General features: G+C 45.8%; 6 protein-coding genes across 6 annotated transcripts; 4 read left to right on the top strand and 2 right to left on the bottom strand.

Annotated features, from left to right (window-relative positions):
• Nucleotides 1-486: 486 nt before the first annotated feature.
• Nucleotides 487-4,455, bottom strand: F4812DRAFT_460742 (uncharacterized protein; the record flags this gene model as incomplete). Its single annotated transcript, XM_047937741.1, has 9 exons — nucleotides 487-881; nucleotides 982-1,467; nucleotides 1,518-1,670; nucleotides 2,486-2,714; nucleotides 2,780-3,088; nucleotides 3,156-3,258; nucleotides 3,314-3,633; nucleotides 3,686-4,325; nucleotides 4,376-4,455. The coding sequence occupies 9 exons, from the start codon at nucleotides 4,453-4,455 to the stop codon at nucleotides 487-489; spliced, it is 2,715 nt and encodes a 904-aa protein (XP_047788787.1).
• Nucleotides 4,456-5,252: 797 nt separating this feature from the next.
• Nucleotides 5,253-6,720, top strand: F4812DRAFT_465722 (uncharacterized protein; the record flags this gene model as incomplete). The annotated part of the gene is made up of 2 exons (XM_047938476.1): nucleotides 5,253-6,146; nucleotides 6,206-6,720. Exons 1-2 carry the CDS (start codon nucleotides 5,270-5,272, stop codon nucleotides 6,718-6,720), a joined length of 1,392 nt encoding a protein of 463 aa, XP_047788786.1. The 5' UTR covers nucleotides 5,253-5,269.
• Nucleotides 6,721-6,898: 178 nt separating this feature from the next.
• Nucleotides 6,899-8,832, top strand: F4812DRAFT_434139 (uncharacterized protein). Its single transcript, XM_047934700.1, has one exon. It carries the CDS (start codon nucleotides 7,341-7,343, stop codon nucleotides 8,535-8,537), a length of 1,197 nt encoding a protein of 398 aa, XP_047788785.1. The 5' UTR covers nucleotides 6,899-7,340; the 3' UTR covers nucleotides 8,538-8,832.
• Nucleotides 8,833-8,991: 159 nt separating this feature from the next.
• F4812DRAFT_79496 (initiator tRNA phosphoribosyl transferase) lies at nucleotides 8,992-11,163 on the top strand. Its single transcript, XM_047939444.1, has one exon. It carries the CDS (start codon nucleotides 9,097-9,099, stop codon nucleotides 10,486-10,488), a length of 1,392 nt encoding a protein of 463 aa, XP_047788784.1. The 5' UTR covers nucleotides 8,992-9,096; the 3' UTR covers nucleotides 10,489-11,163.
• Nucleotides 11,164-13,185, top strand: F4812DRAFT_79497 (uncharacterized protein). The gene is made up of 4 exons (XM_047939445.1): nucleotides 11,164-11,987; nucleotides 12,046-12,082; nucleotides 12,144-12,211; nucleotides 12,281-13,185. Exons 1-4 carry the CDS (start codon nucleotides 11,838-11,840, stop codon nucleotides 13,130-13,132), a joined length of 1,107 nt encoding a protein of 368 aa, XP_047788783.1. The 5' UTR covers nucleotides 11,164-11,837; the 3' UTR covers nucleotides 13,133-13,185.
• Nucleotides 13,186-13,210: 25 nt separating this feature from the next.
• Nucleotides 13,211-15,854, bottom strand: F4812DRAFT_434135 (uncharacterized protein). The gene is made up of 2 exons (XM_047934699.1): nucleotides 15,067-15,854; nucleotides 13,211-15,009 (listed from the first exon to the last, which is right to left on the bottom strand). The coding sequence occupies exons 1-2, from the start codon at nucleotides 15,502-15,504 to the stop codon at nucleotides 13,357-13,359; spliced, it is 2,091 nt and encodes a 696-aa protein (XP_047788782.1). The 5' UTR covers nucleotides 15,505-15,854; the 3' UTR covers nucleotides 13,211-13,356.
• Nucleotides 15,855-16,967: the final 1,113 nt, after the last annotated feature.

The raw sequence follows: 16,967 nt of genomic DNA, 5'->3' as shown, positions 1-16,967 counted from the left end.
ATTATTCGTTTAATTCTATAAATACAAAATAATCTTATATTGAAGCGCCCTTTTGCACATCAACCCCATAAGGTACCGCGCTATTACCCTGCACCCCTTAGGAAAGTTAATCAACGCTTACAGCATTTACGGCGCATCACTATATTAATAATTTTAATTTCAATTTCCCAACTACCCGCCGAAATAATGACAAACAAATTCCTAGTATTATTATAATACTTAATTACCTATATATCTCCTTTAACATAACTGTGATCTAACCCATATACACTAAACCTATAAGCTAGCCACCCACTCCTTTAATGGACATGCCCATCAGAATCAGGCCGATGAAAATAGCTATGAGACGTTCTTCTCGTGTGTAGAAATCGTCAGAGCTAACGACGCAGGCGTAAATGAACCTTGATCGCCATGATCAGAACTCTTGTCGATACTGCCCAAGTTTAATACGGAGCTCGAAAGCTTTAGCACGGCGTGTTCAGAGTCCTACTCGCAATCATCGGAAAGGCAATCACTTTCCGAATAATTGTGGCTCAATCCACCGTGGTCGCTAGGCTCGAATCCGTCATCGTCGGATTCCCATTCCATCTCTCCTGTGCGCCATGAGTAACGAAGCTCGCGCCGTTTATTAGGAGCAGAATCAACTCCGGCTCCGGCGACATAACTGTTGGATCGCTTCCGCCCTTTTTCGTCAGTGGCTATATTAAGCAATTTGTCCATCTCGCTACTTAAAATCATCTTATGTTCATATGTTCTCGAACCATCTTCATTTATAACCACATAATGGACGGAATATTCGTTGTTAGCGTTGTCGCTATCTAACATATTAATGGTATAGTGAGTAAAGATAGCCCAAGCGAAGCGAACGAAGAAGAACTCCACTGGTACATATGCAATCGGATAACAGACGGTTTTGATAGAAAGAAAATATCTGCATGTCCGACTCTTTTGACTTATTTGGCGGACTCCACACATGCATACCAAGACAATATTTCCCTTCATATGCTAAGTCGGGTTTCGGAACCATAATGATATAGTTGTTTTCATAGAGTGTGTGAATGTCCTTGCGGAGAATAATTGTGTTGCACGGATGGTCGATAAAGCTCTTGAACCTAATGCCATCGTTAGGCTTAAACCTGGCTATATCATTAATGGCCACCCAATTTCGACTGGTAATCGGCATAACATGACCTTCCTCTGTTGATGTAAGGTCGTATGTTACAGGACATGGGCGTCTATTACCATCATAGCTACTTAGACTCTGAAGAATAGGAGGAATAAAGCCATCAGTATATGGATGGGAGGTATTGGCGCTTGGAATGTCGGTATTTGGCGTGTTAGTGCTTGGGGTTCTAGGGTGGGTAGCGATAGCTGCAGTATGTTCAATTTTTAAAGCTCTCCACGGTTTAGGCGTCTCACTCGGGTAAATCCAATCACGGAAACTAGGTACGATCGGGTAGGGTTCATCTACGACGTAAAATTAGCACTACTTAGGGAGGTAAGAGAAGAAGGCTAACCGTTAGTAAATGGAGGAACGTGGAAGTAGTAACATCCAGCGGGGACAAGATCATCAGTGAATACCTTCCTACTCTCTGATCCTATACGTCCAGACGAGAAGAAAGGACCTTCATCGAGCATCCCTCGGCCTTCACCGGGCTTCCAGACATTGCCTGCAACAATACAGCAAGCATAATAGACAATTCCGTAATCCAAAGAGCCATAATCCGAAGCACGAAGAGTTAGTAATTTGATGGGTGGGGTATAGCCTGGATGATAAATCGTGACATTCCTTTTTAGCTCCTGTCATTCCTCTCCTTCAGGCACCGGTACCTGTATTGGAGTATGAAATGGCTGGTACCTCATTGTATATTAGGTACCTCCTAGGTAGGTAGTTGGCGTAGACAAAAAGGCATGACGTAAATAGAGAGGTGAATATACGATACGAAGGTTAGGCGGTCCTAACGCCAATTAACCTTATATAATATAACCTTTTTTTTACAATACAAATGTCCCGAAAGAAAATCCCGAAAAACAGGAAAAAGAGAAAAAAAACAAGCTAGGACAAAGGATATTGTTAAAATCAAGTCGAATTATTATCTCGAGTCAAGCCGTATCATACCTCAAAATAACTACCTAACCTATTTATACTTTAAGATCCTGGTATCGAGGACATAAGAAATCAAACACCAGTAATGAATGGAGGCTATCCCAAGCAACCTCCAGTGATTATATAGTACATGCCAAATATCATTGATTGAAAATGCGTGCACCATATCCAACTGGCTGTCGAGGGTTTAGTCGAACTCACCAAACCCTTTGGGCGTATCCTCCCATCACTGCCATGTATCTTTCTATCCGAAAACGACGTTCAAGCCTTGTCTCCCAACTACGACTGATCTGTCTTGTGCCCATTTGGCAGAAAACATAACGGACGCACCGATAACCTCCACCTCAAGGTCGTATGCGAAGAGGTACCACTACGCACCTCCCCGTTTTAACTTGGGTAGCCGCTCGACGGGGCACGGCGTCTGGACTCTAATTACTGCCGCAACCTGGAACCCGTCTTCATTCCATAGCTCGGCTTTTCTATCCGAGGAATTAGCACCTTTTGACTCATATATAACCTCCTCGGAGCCATGGACTCCCCGAGCGCGAGAACTATAAAGCATTTCGTACTCTCGAACTTTTCGTCCATGAGTCTCGACGTTATCTCCCTTCACAAGAGTTAGAAGTTGTATGAAGCCTTAGTAAGTAAAACAGGTATATATTTCGGACTTACACGCCTGATGACCCATTCCATTTGGTCTCGGGCCATGTAGCAGTTTCTTGCTGCGTCGTAGAATCGGTCCTCCACATGATGGACTCCCTCCTGAAAAACCTTGTTCAAGAAGTATCCGTAACTGAACCTGGCAATATGGGAGCGTATTAAAGCCCGCTGCTCCATCCCACAGATCACAGCGCCTTTGGATACAGCGGCCCGCGGTTGATTACCCCTTTCCTCAACTATGGGAATTTGTTCGAAGTAACACTTCTGCAATGATTCAACAATGTATAAACATTGTGCTAACCCGCCAACAAGTAAGATGACCTACACTTCCAGTCAGATACGAATCAATATAGCATAAACACGTAGACAAGTAAGTTGTGCAAGTTACCTTTGGAGATTTCAAGGTCCTCTCTCGAATGGCCTTGACTTGGCGTTCGACCAAAGATTCAATAGTAGGCATCACAACTTGGAAGATGTCATAAACCTCGTCACTGTAAAGAACGGGTAAGTAAAACCCCACCAGGTAGGTTGAAATTGTTTACATACCGAGAGAAGTGGACTGAAAGACGTTTAATATCTCCGCTGTTATATCCGCTAGAATTCGGGTAAACATTCATAATGAGCGTTCCGTCTGGTTCAGTGATATGTATTCCCCTGTTAAATTGATCCCAGATACCCATGATCTTTTCTTGTTCAAGCGGGTGTAATTCATCCCAGGTCTTGCCCTCTGGGTCGAAGACTTTCTTTTTAATGGCCATATTAAACGACTGATGAAGAAATACGGCACCACAAAGGGCACCACCACCTTCGACTATCTTTCGGAGCTCAAAGGGCTCATGGCTGTTTATCACATAGCTCACGCAATCCTGTTAAAATCAGTATTAAATATGGAGCCCGAAGGACTTCTGATAAACGTACGATGGTTCCTCCTCCAAGGTCGGCAACGACAAATGTGTTTCCGGGAAGTAGTGTATCCCATTTCCTCAACTCAGGGAGTGTTGCTAGTGCAGCTGCCTCCGGCTCTGTAGCAAACATATATGTTGTTTTTAAAACCTGATTGGGACGATCTGCGAGAATTCCAGATAATTCTACGGCTTCTTGCATTCGTATCAATGCTCTACCTTTCCAGATCGCTGGTACTGTCAAAATGACGTGAAACGGGTTTTCCTTTACGAACTTGTCGGTCTTCTCTCGGCCCATGTACACGACTATATGTTCGAAGATATTTCTTAGTAAGTCCGCAACAACCTGGACAGGGCTCTTTCCGAAGACACCTATGAGACGTTTTGCCTCTTGGGTTTGCTTCGATTCGCGAAATTCGGGAGGAAGGTCATTGTCATCTAATAGGAGGAGCTTGAACCATGAGATAACGTGCTCTTTGCCTTCATTTCCCAATCCCCAAGTAATATTTCCGTTAACGTCATAAGAGACCGTCGATGGAATCTTTATATCCCCTAGGTTAACGCCAGGGGGGGCAGGCCATAGACAAAGAGTTGAAATGGTAACCTGATCCTTCAGAATTCCACGCTTATGATATGCGTACGAAGCTCCTGAATATCTAAATAATAATTAGTAACATGGAGGAATCAGATGCGGTGTTTTACTTACGTTGTTCCAATATCGATTCCGATTAGGAAACCCCCCTTGGTCCAATTCTTGGAATAATCTACTGGGTTGAATAGCTCCATGGTAAGTATTCTCTAGTTGACTATGCTAAATATATATGGAAAGTCGAAATTTGTAAGACGTCGGTGGCTTTCTAATTCTCCTTTCTTTTCTTAGGTATTATAAAGTGTGGATGTAGTTCGCGAAAGAGAAAAAAAAGGAGGCGAAAAAGATACTAGCCACTTATTGATTTTGATCATGGAAGTAATGTAATTATGCCTAACAACAAGTACCCAATGTAGGTCAGGTTTGGTAGGAGATACCCAGTTTGATCCTGTTTCTTGCCTTAGGTATTCTACCTAGGCATGTGTACCTATCTCCTGCGTACAAGAGCAGCCACTGCCTGAGCAGGTGCGGGATTACTTTAGGGATTTGTTGAGACAGCATAAACCTTCTACTACATGAACATTGCAAGTCTTGACTGCTGCTTCTCTTCAACAAAATCGAGAGCAACACAAGTGCTACTGCCACAAAACCGGACGAGTCATGGCACTACATAAAGGGTTTATCTCATCCATCCCACCAACCTTACTGGATATCACTACAAACCAAAGAATGGAAGTTGAGGCGACATTTCTTGCAACACACATTACTTACAAAAGTTTTTTCTCTCCTAACACAAAATAACACATTTCTTCTCTTCTCCAAAATTACGAGAGTTAAATTAAATTCCTACCTACTTACTTGCCATTGGTCAACCACTTATTATATTCACCAACTCGCATCATCCAAACATTCACGTCTCCTGAATCCTCTTTGACAAAATCATCCAAGTCAACTAGGAGAATCATACCTTCGACTTCACCAACAACCCTATTCTCTGATACACCCTCAGCTATGCCGCCCATATTGCGTTCATTGACGCGCTCCGCACCAACTGCAATCATACCGCCTCCGGAGTTGAAAGGTGGCATTGATAAAGATGGTAAAAAGAGAAAGCGTAATCAGAAAGATAACTCAAGTGAAGATCCTCAAGCAACGAAGAGGCTAAGATGTGCCATCAAGAACTTTCAGCCGGAACCGAAAACAGTGGATATCAAGAAGCGGAAGCGCGATGAGGACGATAACGCGACTGAAGATCACCTGAGCAAAAAGTCAGACATTGCAGATAGGAATTTTGAGCCCAAGCTGGCAGTAGCACCGCGAAATAAGCGACAGCGTGACCAAGAAGCTGATCCTGTTGAAGATGCCAGACTTGCCAAAAGGCAAAAGCTTATCATTGAAAAGCTGGAATGTCAACTCAAGGCGGCGGGAGAGGGGCTTGAATCAACTAAGGCTGCTTTAGAAATTACGACAATAGAGCTTGAATCTACTAAGCTTGACCTCGAGTCTACGAAGGCCAAGCTTCGTTATGAGATTGTCTCCCTCGAGTTAGCGGAAGAGCAACTCAAAAGAGCAGCGGTCCAGTTTTTTTCAACGGAGGACTTGGATTCAGCACATTATCGACTTAAGAAGTTGATTTACGCTATTTCCCGTTTTGTCCGGCGCAGCTTTGTTGAGGTATACGATAAAGATACTATACCAGAGTATATTGAAAAGAGGTTCAAGGAGATGTCTCGGACACCGCTCCACAAATTTCTACGATGTGGTTCGTATGCACATCTTTCATTTGAAGCTCTTATATGGGATTTTCTATGTACCGAAATCATGGAAAATCCCTTTAAGTTACTGGACAAGGGAAGTGGGCTTGGACATATCCTAGGTGAAATTCAAGGTGAGAAGATCCTAGAAATACTCCTGGAACAGTTTTACAGATACCTAACACTTGCTTAGTCGGAAAGCATGGTGGTGATAGCGAAGCACTTATTTCCTGGCGAGCGCATACCACCCAGATATTGTATGACTGCGCGACAGTTGATACAAGGCTTAAGGGACTTCAAGAACAGCTTCTAGAGCTACTTGGAATGTTCATCATCGAAGAAAAGGAGAACAGCGCGAAGAACCATATCAAATCGGATATCGAAAATATTCTCGAGTTTGCAGCGTCGATAGCCCGAGATCTTAATCGCTGTAGTATACCAGTTGGAATCATGAGAAAGAGTCGCTCAGACGCTCATGATGCATTGCAGTCCTACGAAAACGAATGGATGACAATGGAAAACTCAAGACTAGAGGATGGCGATGGCGTAGAGCTCTTGATATCGCCGGCCTTTGTCAAATATTTGAAGCCGTTCGATTCTGGCTTCGAATATATGGTCGTTGTTCAGAAGGCGCGAGTACTTTATATGAACCGGGTAAACTTCATGGATCATGAGCAGTACAAACGAGTGAAAGATGGGGGCGTTTAAAGGGACGCAAGACCTGAATAAATTAAGAAGTAGGGGATGGACATTTAGGTATTAGAGGCATGATAGTTTACTTCGCGCCGGCAGGAGTTGATTTTTAGTGGCATAACGTTCCGATATGGGCACGTGGGAGATGTCTCAACCACTTGCATTTAAGGTACCATTAGGTACAGATTAGGTACTTGCTTGAGGAGATAGGTACCTAGGTATAGAAGAAATGCCGCGTATAGCGTTTGATTAAGAGATGGATCAAGTTGGGTTAGGTACCTCACAATTGATCTGAAAGCGTTTCTTTCCGATGAATTTGGCGGAATAATTTTCAAAAGGTGGGAAATAGTGAACTAAAGGGTTTGCGGTAGTTTCCTAAATTGTTGGTACAGCACAAGTGCAAACTTAGGCATTTCATAACAAAGATGGTGCAGAATTTGGTGCAGAACTCAGACCAAATAAAGGTCAAAGCATAAAAAAAAACAATCAAAAACAACATAATCATAAATATACCCATATCCATATCTACCTAGGTAATTACCTAAACCCTACCTAGACAACCCGCTTTCGGAATTATTATCTTCCACAAATCATCACTGGAGATTATCTTGGGTACCTTACACCCAACCTTCATCATGGATGCCTTACGAAGTCAGCTTGCTGAGACGCAAGGCGCGCTCACGGACAAAATATTTCAAGTGAGGCAGTTACGGGCGGATCATGCGGCGGCGCAAACTGCTTGGACACAGCAGAAGCAGGACTTTGAAGCAAAACTGCAACAGCTGGAAGCTGAAGTCCGACGATTACGCCAGGCAAATGGAGCTTCTGAAGGAGACGAGAAGCTGCTGTTGGCCCAGGAAAGCAAGCAGCACGCGAAAAGACACTCATTAGCTTCACTTCCGAGGGATGAATCAGAAGCCAATAAAGCGAATAAAGCCAATAGCACCATCACGCGGGAAGGGGATGGCGAGACCATCGTGGTTACCCGGTCGCGAATGCAGGATATAGAGTCCAAGTTCAAAGATGTGACGAGAAAGCTTACGGAAAAGACCGAGCTCTGTGAATACTTGCAGCGACAAGTACAGGCTAGACGAGGTAGTTTTGATGCCGTAGGCGCTTGCGACGTCACGGACGATCAAATCATAAAACGATGGGAGAATCTACGGGACCAGATCCGAACGCTCTCGTTGGATAGATTCAACGAGACGATCCAGCCGAAGCTGGTACCGGAAAAGTCAAAGGAAGAGTTTGAGCACCTTTCGAAACACTGGAAGAGCTACATGACCAACGGCAACCTCACTTCCTATATCTTCCGAGCTCTCATCTGGAGATACTTGTACACGTGTCTGTTGAGCAAATATTGTCGCGTGTGGGGCAAGGAATACGGCGATATGGCTACGAAGTTGGGGCGCTTTCTGCTAACTAACACGTCGGAGGCGGAATTTGAGAAGTGGCGAATACACACGGCGCAGCTGTTGAATAAGGCTGGCGAACCCGACCCGGCCGTCGTGAGCGACGTGACGAAGAAAATATTGGACGCTACTACGCTATTCGCGACGGGGGTCGACACGGAAGCACTGACCAATTCTCTCGCTGAGATCGTTAAGGCGGCGGCGGAACTAAGCACGATATTAGCCCGTTCGCGATACTTGGCCTTGATGTCGGATAAACCGGGCAGCGAGCGGACGCGCGGATTCGCGTACCAGGAGGCGACGATGCAGGTGAGAAGCCACCTCGGAACGACGACGATCGTAGACATGATGATCTCGCCATGTCTGCTGAAGAAGGAAGCCGACTATGTGGTCCTTGTGAAGGCGGACGTCATCTGCTAGAAGTAATGCGCAAGTCTAGGTATGGCGCAAGGCGGCATCGGCGTGGAGGGAAAAAAAGTCAAATGTACGTGGACGTGGCCGAAGCAGATGAACGGGCCCGTACGATGGATGTGATTAATACCTCTAATTTCACAATCACGATATTTCCTCTCGTACATCGCGATAAGGATTAAGGTAGGACTTTGGGACCGTATTATCTTGGTACCTCCCTAACTTACCCTATAATAATAGACGCCTTGTATGTATTAAGGAAGGTGAATAGATAAGATTATTCAGCGGAATTGCACTGACTTGATTTGAATGTTCTCTCTATTACATAATGTGAGCGTTACATGTGATAAGGTACCTTAGGTATCCGTGTGGTACAATACGGAAGTACCTAACGTGGTGTTGCTAGCTGGGGTCCGCTTTTTAAACCCTTGCTTCCATGTTTTACAAACGAATCTCTTGGTTGGTTCGTCTTCATTGTACATCATTCTTCATTATACAAAGTACATCATTCTTCGCTTCTTTGCTACATATAATCTATACCTCCTTTTTACACACCTTTCATATCCATATGGCTACAGCCACATCGGAGCTTGTATTCTCACCGCAAGCAAATCATAATTTCTCACGCATACTTAGCGATCTTAAAAGATCAAACCTCTCCATCAGCAACCGTCTACGCTCCATACGGGAAGATGCAGACTTCGTATCCGAGGTGGCATCTGCATTTACCCGTCCACTGATTGCTAACGAGCGCTGCGGTAGCTGGTACATTCCCCCTGCAAACAAAGCTGGGTCTGCTTATTTCAAAAGCACAGATGGCCACACGGGCCAGTGGAGGTTCAGCACGCGACGGTTGAACTTGAACTTGTTGGCCATTATTGGTGAAAATGATGGCTGCATCATCGTCGATTCGACGAGGAGAGGCAAACGGATGCCAGATGCTCTTAGTAAGACAGTACCGATTTGGTGCTGTGTTCTGAATCACGTCTTGTTCCCGGAAACACCAGCATTTCACGAGCTATATACTCCTCCGAACACAGTATCGAGATCTGAACATACCCAGATAGAAGCGAGAATCCCAGAGCATGTGGCTTCACTTAGAGAGCTCGGCATCAACATGGACGTCTTACGCCGGGAACTGAAGAAGCCACTTAGGCCCATGTGGGTTACTCAGGAATCGCAACTTCTCCAGACGGACCAGATATTTGACGACTTCCATCCTGTCATCTGTTGCACGAGCTCCCGTCGAGTTCTTGGCGGGGAAATGAGTGAGGGGGGCTACATCCAAGGCGCCGGTGATGATACCGAGAACTGGGCCCTGGGATTAACACCACCGGTTTTCTGGCGCCATGAGGATATCCTCTTATCTACCCCGGAAGCGGATCTACCCGACCTTGTGCGCTCCTTGGTCGCAAATTCGGCTGTCGATGTAAACGCTCCAGGCCCTAGAGAGGTTGCGCCGTCGTTATTCGTCAGCTGTTTACCATTTACTGAACCCTCAACTTCCTCCTCAACTTGCACGGTTATTATCCATTCCAATACTACAGATCCAAGCACTTGGGTGAAGAGCCCATCGTTCATGGAAGTCGGTGTGGGTAAGCATAAGCGTGCTAGTCGCAATCTTCGCCTGGCCCTCCCCAACATCAACGATTTCGTACGCCGGTTCCTGCAACGGGAACCAGATTCCAATTCTTCCTTGGAAGGTTCAGCCACGAGCTCGTCTGAAAAACGACGTATCTTGATCGCCTGCGAGACCGGTAAGGATTTGTCGGTCGGAATAGCCCTTGCGCTATTATGCCAAAATTTCGACAGCGAAGGCAATCTTAAACCGGATGCACAACCTTCTGGACACACCAAGAGCGATATTAGAGTCAAGCTTAGCCGGATTATGACGGCTTTCCCCGAAGCAAACCCAAGCCGAGCGACATTACAAAGCGTCAATAGCTACCTGATGGGCTAGGTTTCTTAGAGACCTGAGAGCTTATGCCGCTATCAATATACTGCCGAGGAACGTCGGAAATAACACCGAAGCTGAAGGTGCTTTTTTCTGTGACTTCAGCTTCCTTTAGACCATCTGAAAGGTCTAGATTCTGATCTAGTATCACACTCGTATAATATAACAAACAGTCTAACAGCATTTCGCAAGACCTAGTGTGAGAGTGATAGGTATGTTTGCTATACCTGTCGCCTGTATCACCTGGTTAAGCAACATCTCTATGCTTATCATCTTGCTAGTCTTGCTGTCATATCATAATTCCTAGTATGCTTCTAATGGATTAGCTACCTACCATTAGGTACCCATCCCCCTCTCAGAGCTTCCCGTGGGTATCCCTAGGTTGCGACTGATAGCTGTGTAACTCGGATTAGAAGAGTCAGCAGTTTGTCAATATTGGTAGAGAAAAGCAGCCGTGCTCAAATCCTCTTAACCGTATGCTGGCACGTTGAAAAGGAAAGGTCATCGATGTCCTGATACCTAACATGGTCGCTGAGCGAAAACCACATCAGAAGAAATACTTCCCAAGAGAGGACATTATGAATGGGTGGTAAGAACTAACTTTAGGGGTATATACCCCTCGTATCATCACGTAGGCTTGATGTCTTAACATACCGTTTCGGAGTTATGCGGTCGAAGGATTCCGCCTAGAACACCTATCTCCTACCTATATGTACCTACCTAGGTAGGGAATATGGGGTGACGGGCACCGGCCCGTACCTAAAAGCTACGGCTCTGTAACACTTACTCAATCTTTTAGGTAGTTCGGAGCCGTAGCCTTTGTTTCGGTATTACAAGGATCCGAATGTCTTCGATTTAGAATTGAAACGATTCCTGCTGCGTTTATTTTGGTCGGAAGGAATCTCACGTTCTGCAGCGAACCAAAGGTGCCTCGTGGATCTTGGACCCGAACCGTCGCTATGTTTCGAAATGACAGTAAGCCCTAACGAGAAATAGCACCCTTAGACCTGCAAAACATACAAGATCGGATATATTCCTCCCATCACTACCTGGCTAGATCTTGGGACATCTCTTGGCTCATCCCACGTTTCCTGATGCAAGACATGAGGCTGTTTTTTTTTATCTGTCAAAGGGGCAGGCTGTCTCATCTTGCTTGTAACATATGTGACGTCTCCGTGGCTTCGAGATCATTAGATATAATTAGAGTCGAAGTTTTCAGCATATGATATGATCTCTTCTTCTATTTTATTCATCCCATCTGCTGTAAATGGATGCGTCTCTCTTGGTCAAGACTTTCCATGTTTCTATGCTAATTATTTAATATTTTTCTTTCTTTTGTGTATACACGGAACTATATGCCTCTCTCCAACAACGCTGTCCCCCTAGTCGGCGTCGTTACGCCTTTCTTAGCCGCTGCGTTTTTGGCTGTTGGCTTACGACTCCACGTTCGTGTGACTCTACTGAGCAATTCGGGTATCGACGATTGGCTATGCGTCGCCGCGGTAGTATGTTCTCGGTTACCCCCCAAACTTCCAGATATACGTCATGCTGAACATTCTTTAGCTATGCTCCTTTGGCACGTACTTGGCGAATATGGCTGGTGAGTGCATTTGGATATTAGCCTATCTTGTGTATTCTTGGTTGACAATATTACGTTTCAGGGGTAGTAGTAGGCTTCGGCAATCCGCTATCAGGCATGACTGACGAAGAGCGAGTTGTAGCGTTGAAGGTAAGTTTTTCCAATTCTAATAACCATCCTAGGTTAGAAGTAACGAACCATCATCTAACACCGTTCCAGACACTCTGGATCTCGCCACCCCTCTGGGGTCTTTCATCCTCGCTCATCAAATTGTCTATCGTGACATCGTACCTCCGCATCTGGAACGGGAAACCCTTCAAGCTATTCTGCTACGCCCTAGTCCTCTTCATCTCCCTGTTCGGGCTCGCCCTCTTCTTCGGCGGCGTATTCGCCTGCGTGCCCATCTACCTGTCCTGGACCCTCCCCAGCCCCGGTCCCGGTCCCGGCACGGGTACAAGCACAATACGCGACCGGTTCTGCATCGACCTCCCGATGTTCATGTTTGCCACCTCGATCGTCAACACGGCGCTCGACCTCGCCGTCCTCGCTATCCCCGTACCCCTGCTGCGCAAGCTGCGGATCGCGCCCAGGCAGCGTGTCGCGCTCACCGCCGTCTTCACCGTCGGCGCCGTCGTCTGCGTCGCTTCTATCATGCGCCTCCTCGCCTTGTACCGCCTGATGCCCCGCAGCAGCAGCAGCACCCCGACCCAGGACCCGTCCGTCAGCGGCCTCCCCGTTGGGATCTGGTCCGGCGTCGAGCTCGACTTGGCTATTATCTGCGCGTGTCTGCCCACGCTGCGGCCCATGCTCGCCCGCGCGTTCCCCTGCTTGTTGTTGGGCGGTGGTGGTGGTGCTGATACTGCGGCAGTTGATTCTTCCCCGAGTTGGCGGGGGACGACGAAGCGGGTTACTCGTGATGAAAACGGGACTTACCGTATGCACGAGCTGCATTCCGACGACGAGGAGAACGGAAAATTAGGAAACGGGGATGTGGAGGTGAGAGCTATCCGCGCTCCCGCACCGTTGATGCATTTGGAGAGGTATAATAAATCGTATATGGATTTCGACTAGGGTAATAGATAATCTAATGTAATCCACATGAAATCTAATTTGGATGCTCTACAGATATTCTCGAGATTCAAGTCGTCGGTGAAAATCCAATAATGCTTTGTTTATTGCCTGTTCTCGGCTCTTGGGTATCATTACAATATTAATTATGCTGCACGAAGTGTGCTTCTCGATGTTACTGGTTAATACAGAAAAAAAACAATGACAGAACTGATAATGTTTCTAGGTTACGGCTCCATCTCCAAAATAGCCCTCTTCGTCATGTCGTCCTGCACCCAGTTTACGATCGTTTGACCCACGTCGCCGACGAGCTTTTCGTAGTGCTCGCCCCTGAAGAATAGTCCCGTGTGCGCGGCGACTTGGTCCATGTCCTTCATAAAGACCTTGATCCATTTCGGATCGACCCGGCCGTCCACCTTGTTTGGAATGTTGCAGAACTTACGTTCTTTTTGTTGTTTCGGCGGTTGAGTCTTCCCCTGGGATTGTGTTGAAGCACCGGTTGAAGGATCTTCTGACTGTGCGGCTGGCGAAGAAGAAGAAGCCTTCCTAAGAGTGCTGTCATCTGAGGTAGAACTCGATGCAGCGGCGGTAGCTTCTTCTTTCCTACGCCGCTTCTGTTCTTCCTTCACCTTCTTCTCCGTTTCTTGCGCTAGTTTCTTCTTTCTCTTATCGTAAATTTTCTGTCGCTCTCTCAAAGCCTTTTCACGATCCTTTACGAGCTTGTCGTATGTTTTCTGTACCCGCTTAGCTTCTCTCTCGGCCTGTTTCCGCGCTTCTTTGTCCGTGTACTGGTCAAGCTCCGGCGTCTCAGGTTTCACGGGGACTTCCGGTATGGCAGGAAGACCTATACTTAAGGACGCCACAGCATCACTAAGATCGGCTGTAGAGATTTTATCATTATCGGAAGATTGCTGAGACGCAGAATTTTCGTGACTCTGTTGAGAAAGCATTCCCGTGTTGTTGCTCTCCCTATGTTCGGTTGATATAGTATTATCTATGGTCTTATCTGCATCATCGTTTGAAAGGCGACCAAATGTATTGGCATCAGGCAATGGTTCAGGCTCTTCAACCATGGGCATAGGCTCAAGTAATTGTAAACCCGGGCTTTCAGGGCTAGTATTGGACTCGTCCTGCGCTGGAGTATTAATAAGCGGTATTGAAAAATCATCGTGACGCTGAATCGAAGTCTCTGGTGATTGAGGAGTTGAGCGTGTGTCTAGTACAGCCTCAGAAGCTTCAGAGTTTTCATTAGTGCTTCGACTTTTGGGCTTCTTAGGATATCCGTAACACACAGTGTAGTACTGGATGAATCGAACTTGCGGGGGTACGTGAGAGAATCCATGGCCTTCAAGGTCGTCTACATCCTCCAACCTACGGATGTTCTCGTACCGAGTCTTAAGGTTATTGATATCCAAGAGGCAGCTTCCAAATTCTAGATGAGACATAAGGTGACGAGTGACGGCGTCTATTAGACCTTCGGAATTATGTTTTTCGGCAAAGTGGACAATATTTCTCCACCAGCCCCTATCCCGAAGGGGAACATCGTTGGAAAACGACGGGTTGAAATTTGGATCAAATGTCATACCAGAGGGAAGCCCTTGGGGTCTTGAGGAGGACTGAGAAGCAATAGACTGATGGGAATACATTGAAGCATTTGATGAAGTGACTTGAGAAAGTGAATAGGATGATTCATCATCCGGTCTCGGTTCGTTGGGCTCTGCTTCCTCCGGTATGTTTGCTTGGTTCGGCTTAGATCGAAACAAACTAGCGATACCAGCTGTAACAATACTTGGGTGTAGTCCGAGAAAAGGCGCATCTAGGTTAACTGTCCCTATGATGCGATGCAAAAAGTACCCCATCTGATAATTGTTTCTAGATGGCTGATGTGAATTGTTAGTTATCTTGATAACTATCTAATCCGTGTAGGTGTAACTTACCATCAAGGCGATATCAGCCGCCAACAGACCTCCCATGGAATGTCCAACGAGAACCACATCGGTATTTGGAGACTCATGCGGAGCTAACCATCTGCTAAAGTTATCGCGGGCTACGTCAAGAGCCTTATAAGTTTTGTATCTCGGGTAGATTTTGGAATGGATAGCATGGGTCTCAGACAAGGCCATCCTGAGGTACTTGTGCACATGGGCAGGGAAAGACTGAAAAGAGGCATCGCTGCCCATGAAGCCATGTATGTAGATGACTAGTAGCTTACGACGTCCCGAGTCTTGGTCTGAAAATGACGAGACCAAGGACTGGGTGGAAGAGGTTCGGGGATCATCTAACGTCGATAGCGATAGCGAAGATGAACCGCGTTGACAGCCGATGGTAGGACGAGGAACATCTAAGGACACATCGTCCGAAGGCAGGCGGTCCATAACGGCGATGACGCGAGAGTAAGAAGTCAAAATGTGCGAAACCACCCAGTTTTAATTTATGCCCCTATTCGGACCAACCATCGAGAACAAATAAACGCAAACAACCGGAAAAAAAGAGGAAGAAAAAGAAGTACGAGCCACTGGGAAAGCTATTTGTTATTGTTGTCAATAACATGAAGTCAGACACCTAATGTAAGTACCTAGGTAATTATTTACCTAATTGTATTCGTAGTAAAGGAAGTGGTAGTGAGAGTGGTAGATGATAGTGGTAGATGATAGGTTGAAGTTGTAACGAAGAGTGAATGTCCCAAGCAGAGAGTTCCAACTTGTAGGTACCTCTCACTGTAATGCGGGGTTTGCACTACATGGCAGTGTACTTCGTGCACCGCCCGAAGTTGCCTACAAGCTTAGGTACCTCTACATATCAGCTAGACCAGATATTGTACAATTGGTACATTATATAAGCCTCCCTGAGGTTAAGTACATAACCTACCTAACAGGTAGGTACCTAACCTCTTGCTATATGTATATAAATTCAGTTTCGACAGTTACACTTGGAGGCCTCGATCATCAACGCTCACATGAAATTAGAGGTAGGTACCTTACACGGCAATTCTTTTTCAACAAACATAAAAGTACATGAATTTAATAGGTTACTACAGTAGGATCATGGAAGTCACCTATTTTCCGTTCCGGAGGAAAGAAAACTTCTCGGAATACTATACTAAATAACACTTACACATTTTGGCTTGGGCATAAAATCTGCGTCAGAATGCGACAGGCGATCTTGTTTTTTATGGTACTCTCTCCGCGGGGCATTAGCATAGCCACCGGGCTTAGCTTAGAAGCCTTTCAAATTACCTAGGACGATAATCTCATAGGAAGGAAAGTAATCAGTTCATGTAACAAGGACGCACTTGTTGGTATCTCGGCAAGTCAAATCGTATTCAACTATCATCGCCTGCACCGAACGAACGGTTCAGGACTTCCTACGAATAGGATAAATGGTCATGACCTCCATCAGGTCAGCTCTCTCATAGAAAGGGGGACCAATACTTCATAACTGAATCCTCATACCGTCGGAGCTTATCATCGAACTTGAGCCAGTAAACCCGCAATACCCTGGATTGGGTTGCCTCCTTGAAGAGGCAATAAAACCGTGCTCTCGCAAATGCAAATGAGTTATAAAAATTCCATGCCCCTTTTTTGTGTATATATAAAATACACCGACTTTCCACTTGCATCTGAAAATGCTCATGAATAAGTCGGGCCAACGGGTGAAAGTTGGTTACAACTGGTATGCTAATTGATCTGAATCGGTAGAACAAGACACCCGAGTTACTGAGAACCCTACCGAGTGCTTGTGCCCTATCCATAAAATAGATCATCAGCGTATTAAGCCAGTTGATTACCATGACTCCGGCTGAGATGGTCCATTTTTCTCCCCAAGGAATATATACGAC

This window comes from Daldinia caldariorum (genome assembly GCF_022478825.1).
Source record: "Daldinia caldariorum strain CBS 122874 unplaced genomic scaffold F4812scaffold_12, whole genome shotgun sequence".
Taxonomy (NCBI): domain Eukaryota; kingdom Fungi; phylum Ascomycota; class Sordariomycetes; order Xylariales; family Hypoxylaceae; genus Daldinia; species Daldinia caldariorum.
The sequence above is the reverse complement of the archived record's forward strand: the minus strand, read 5'-3'. Positions and strand labels throughout refer to the sequence as shown.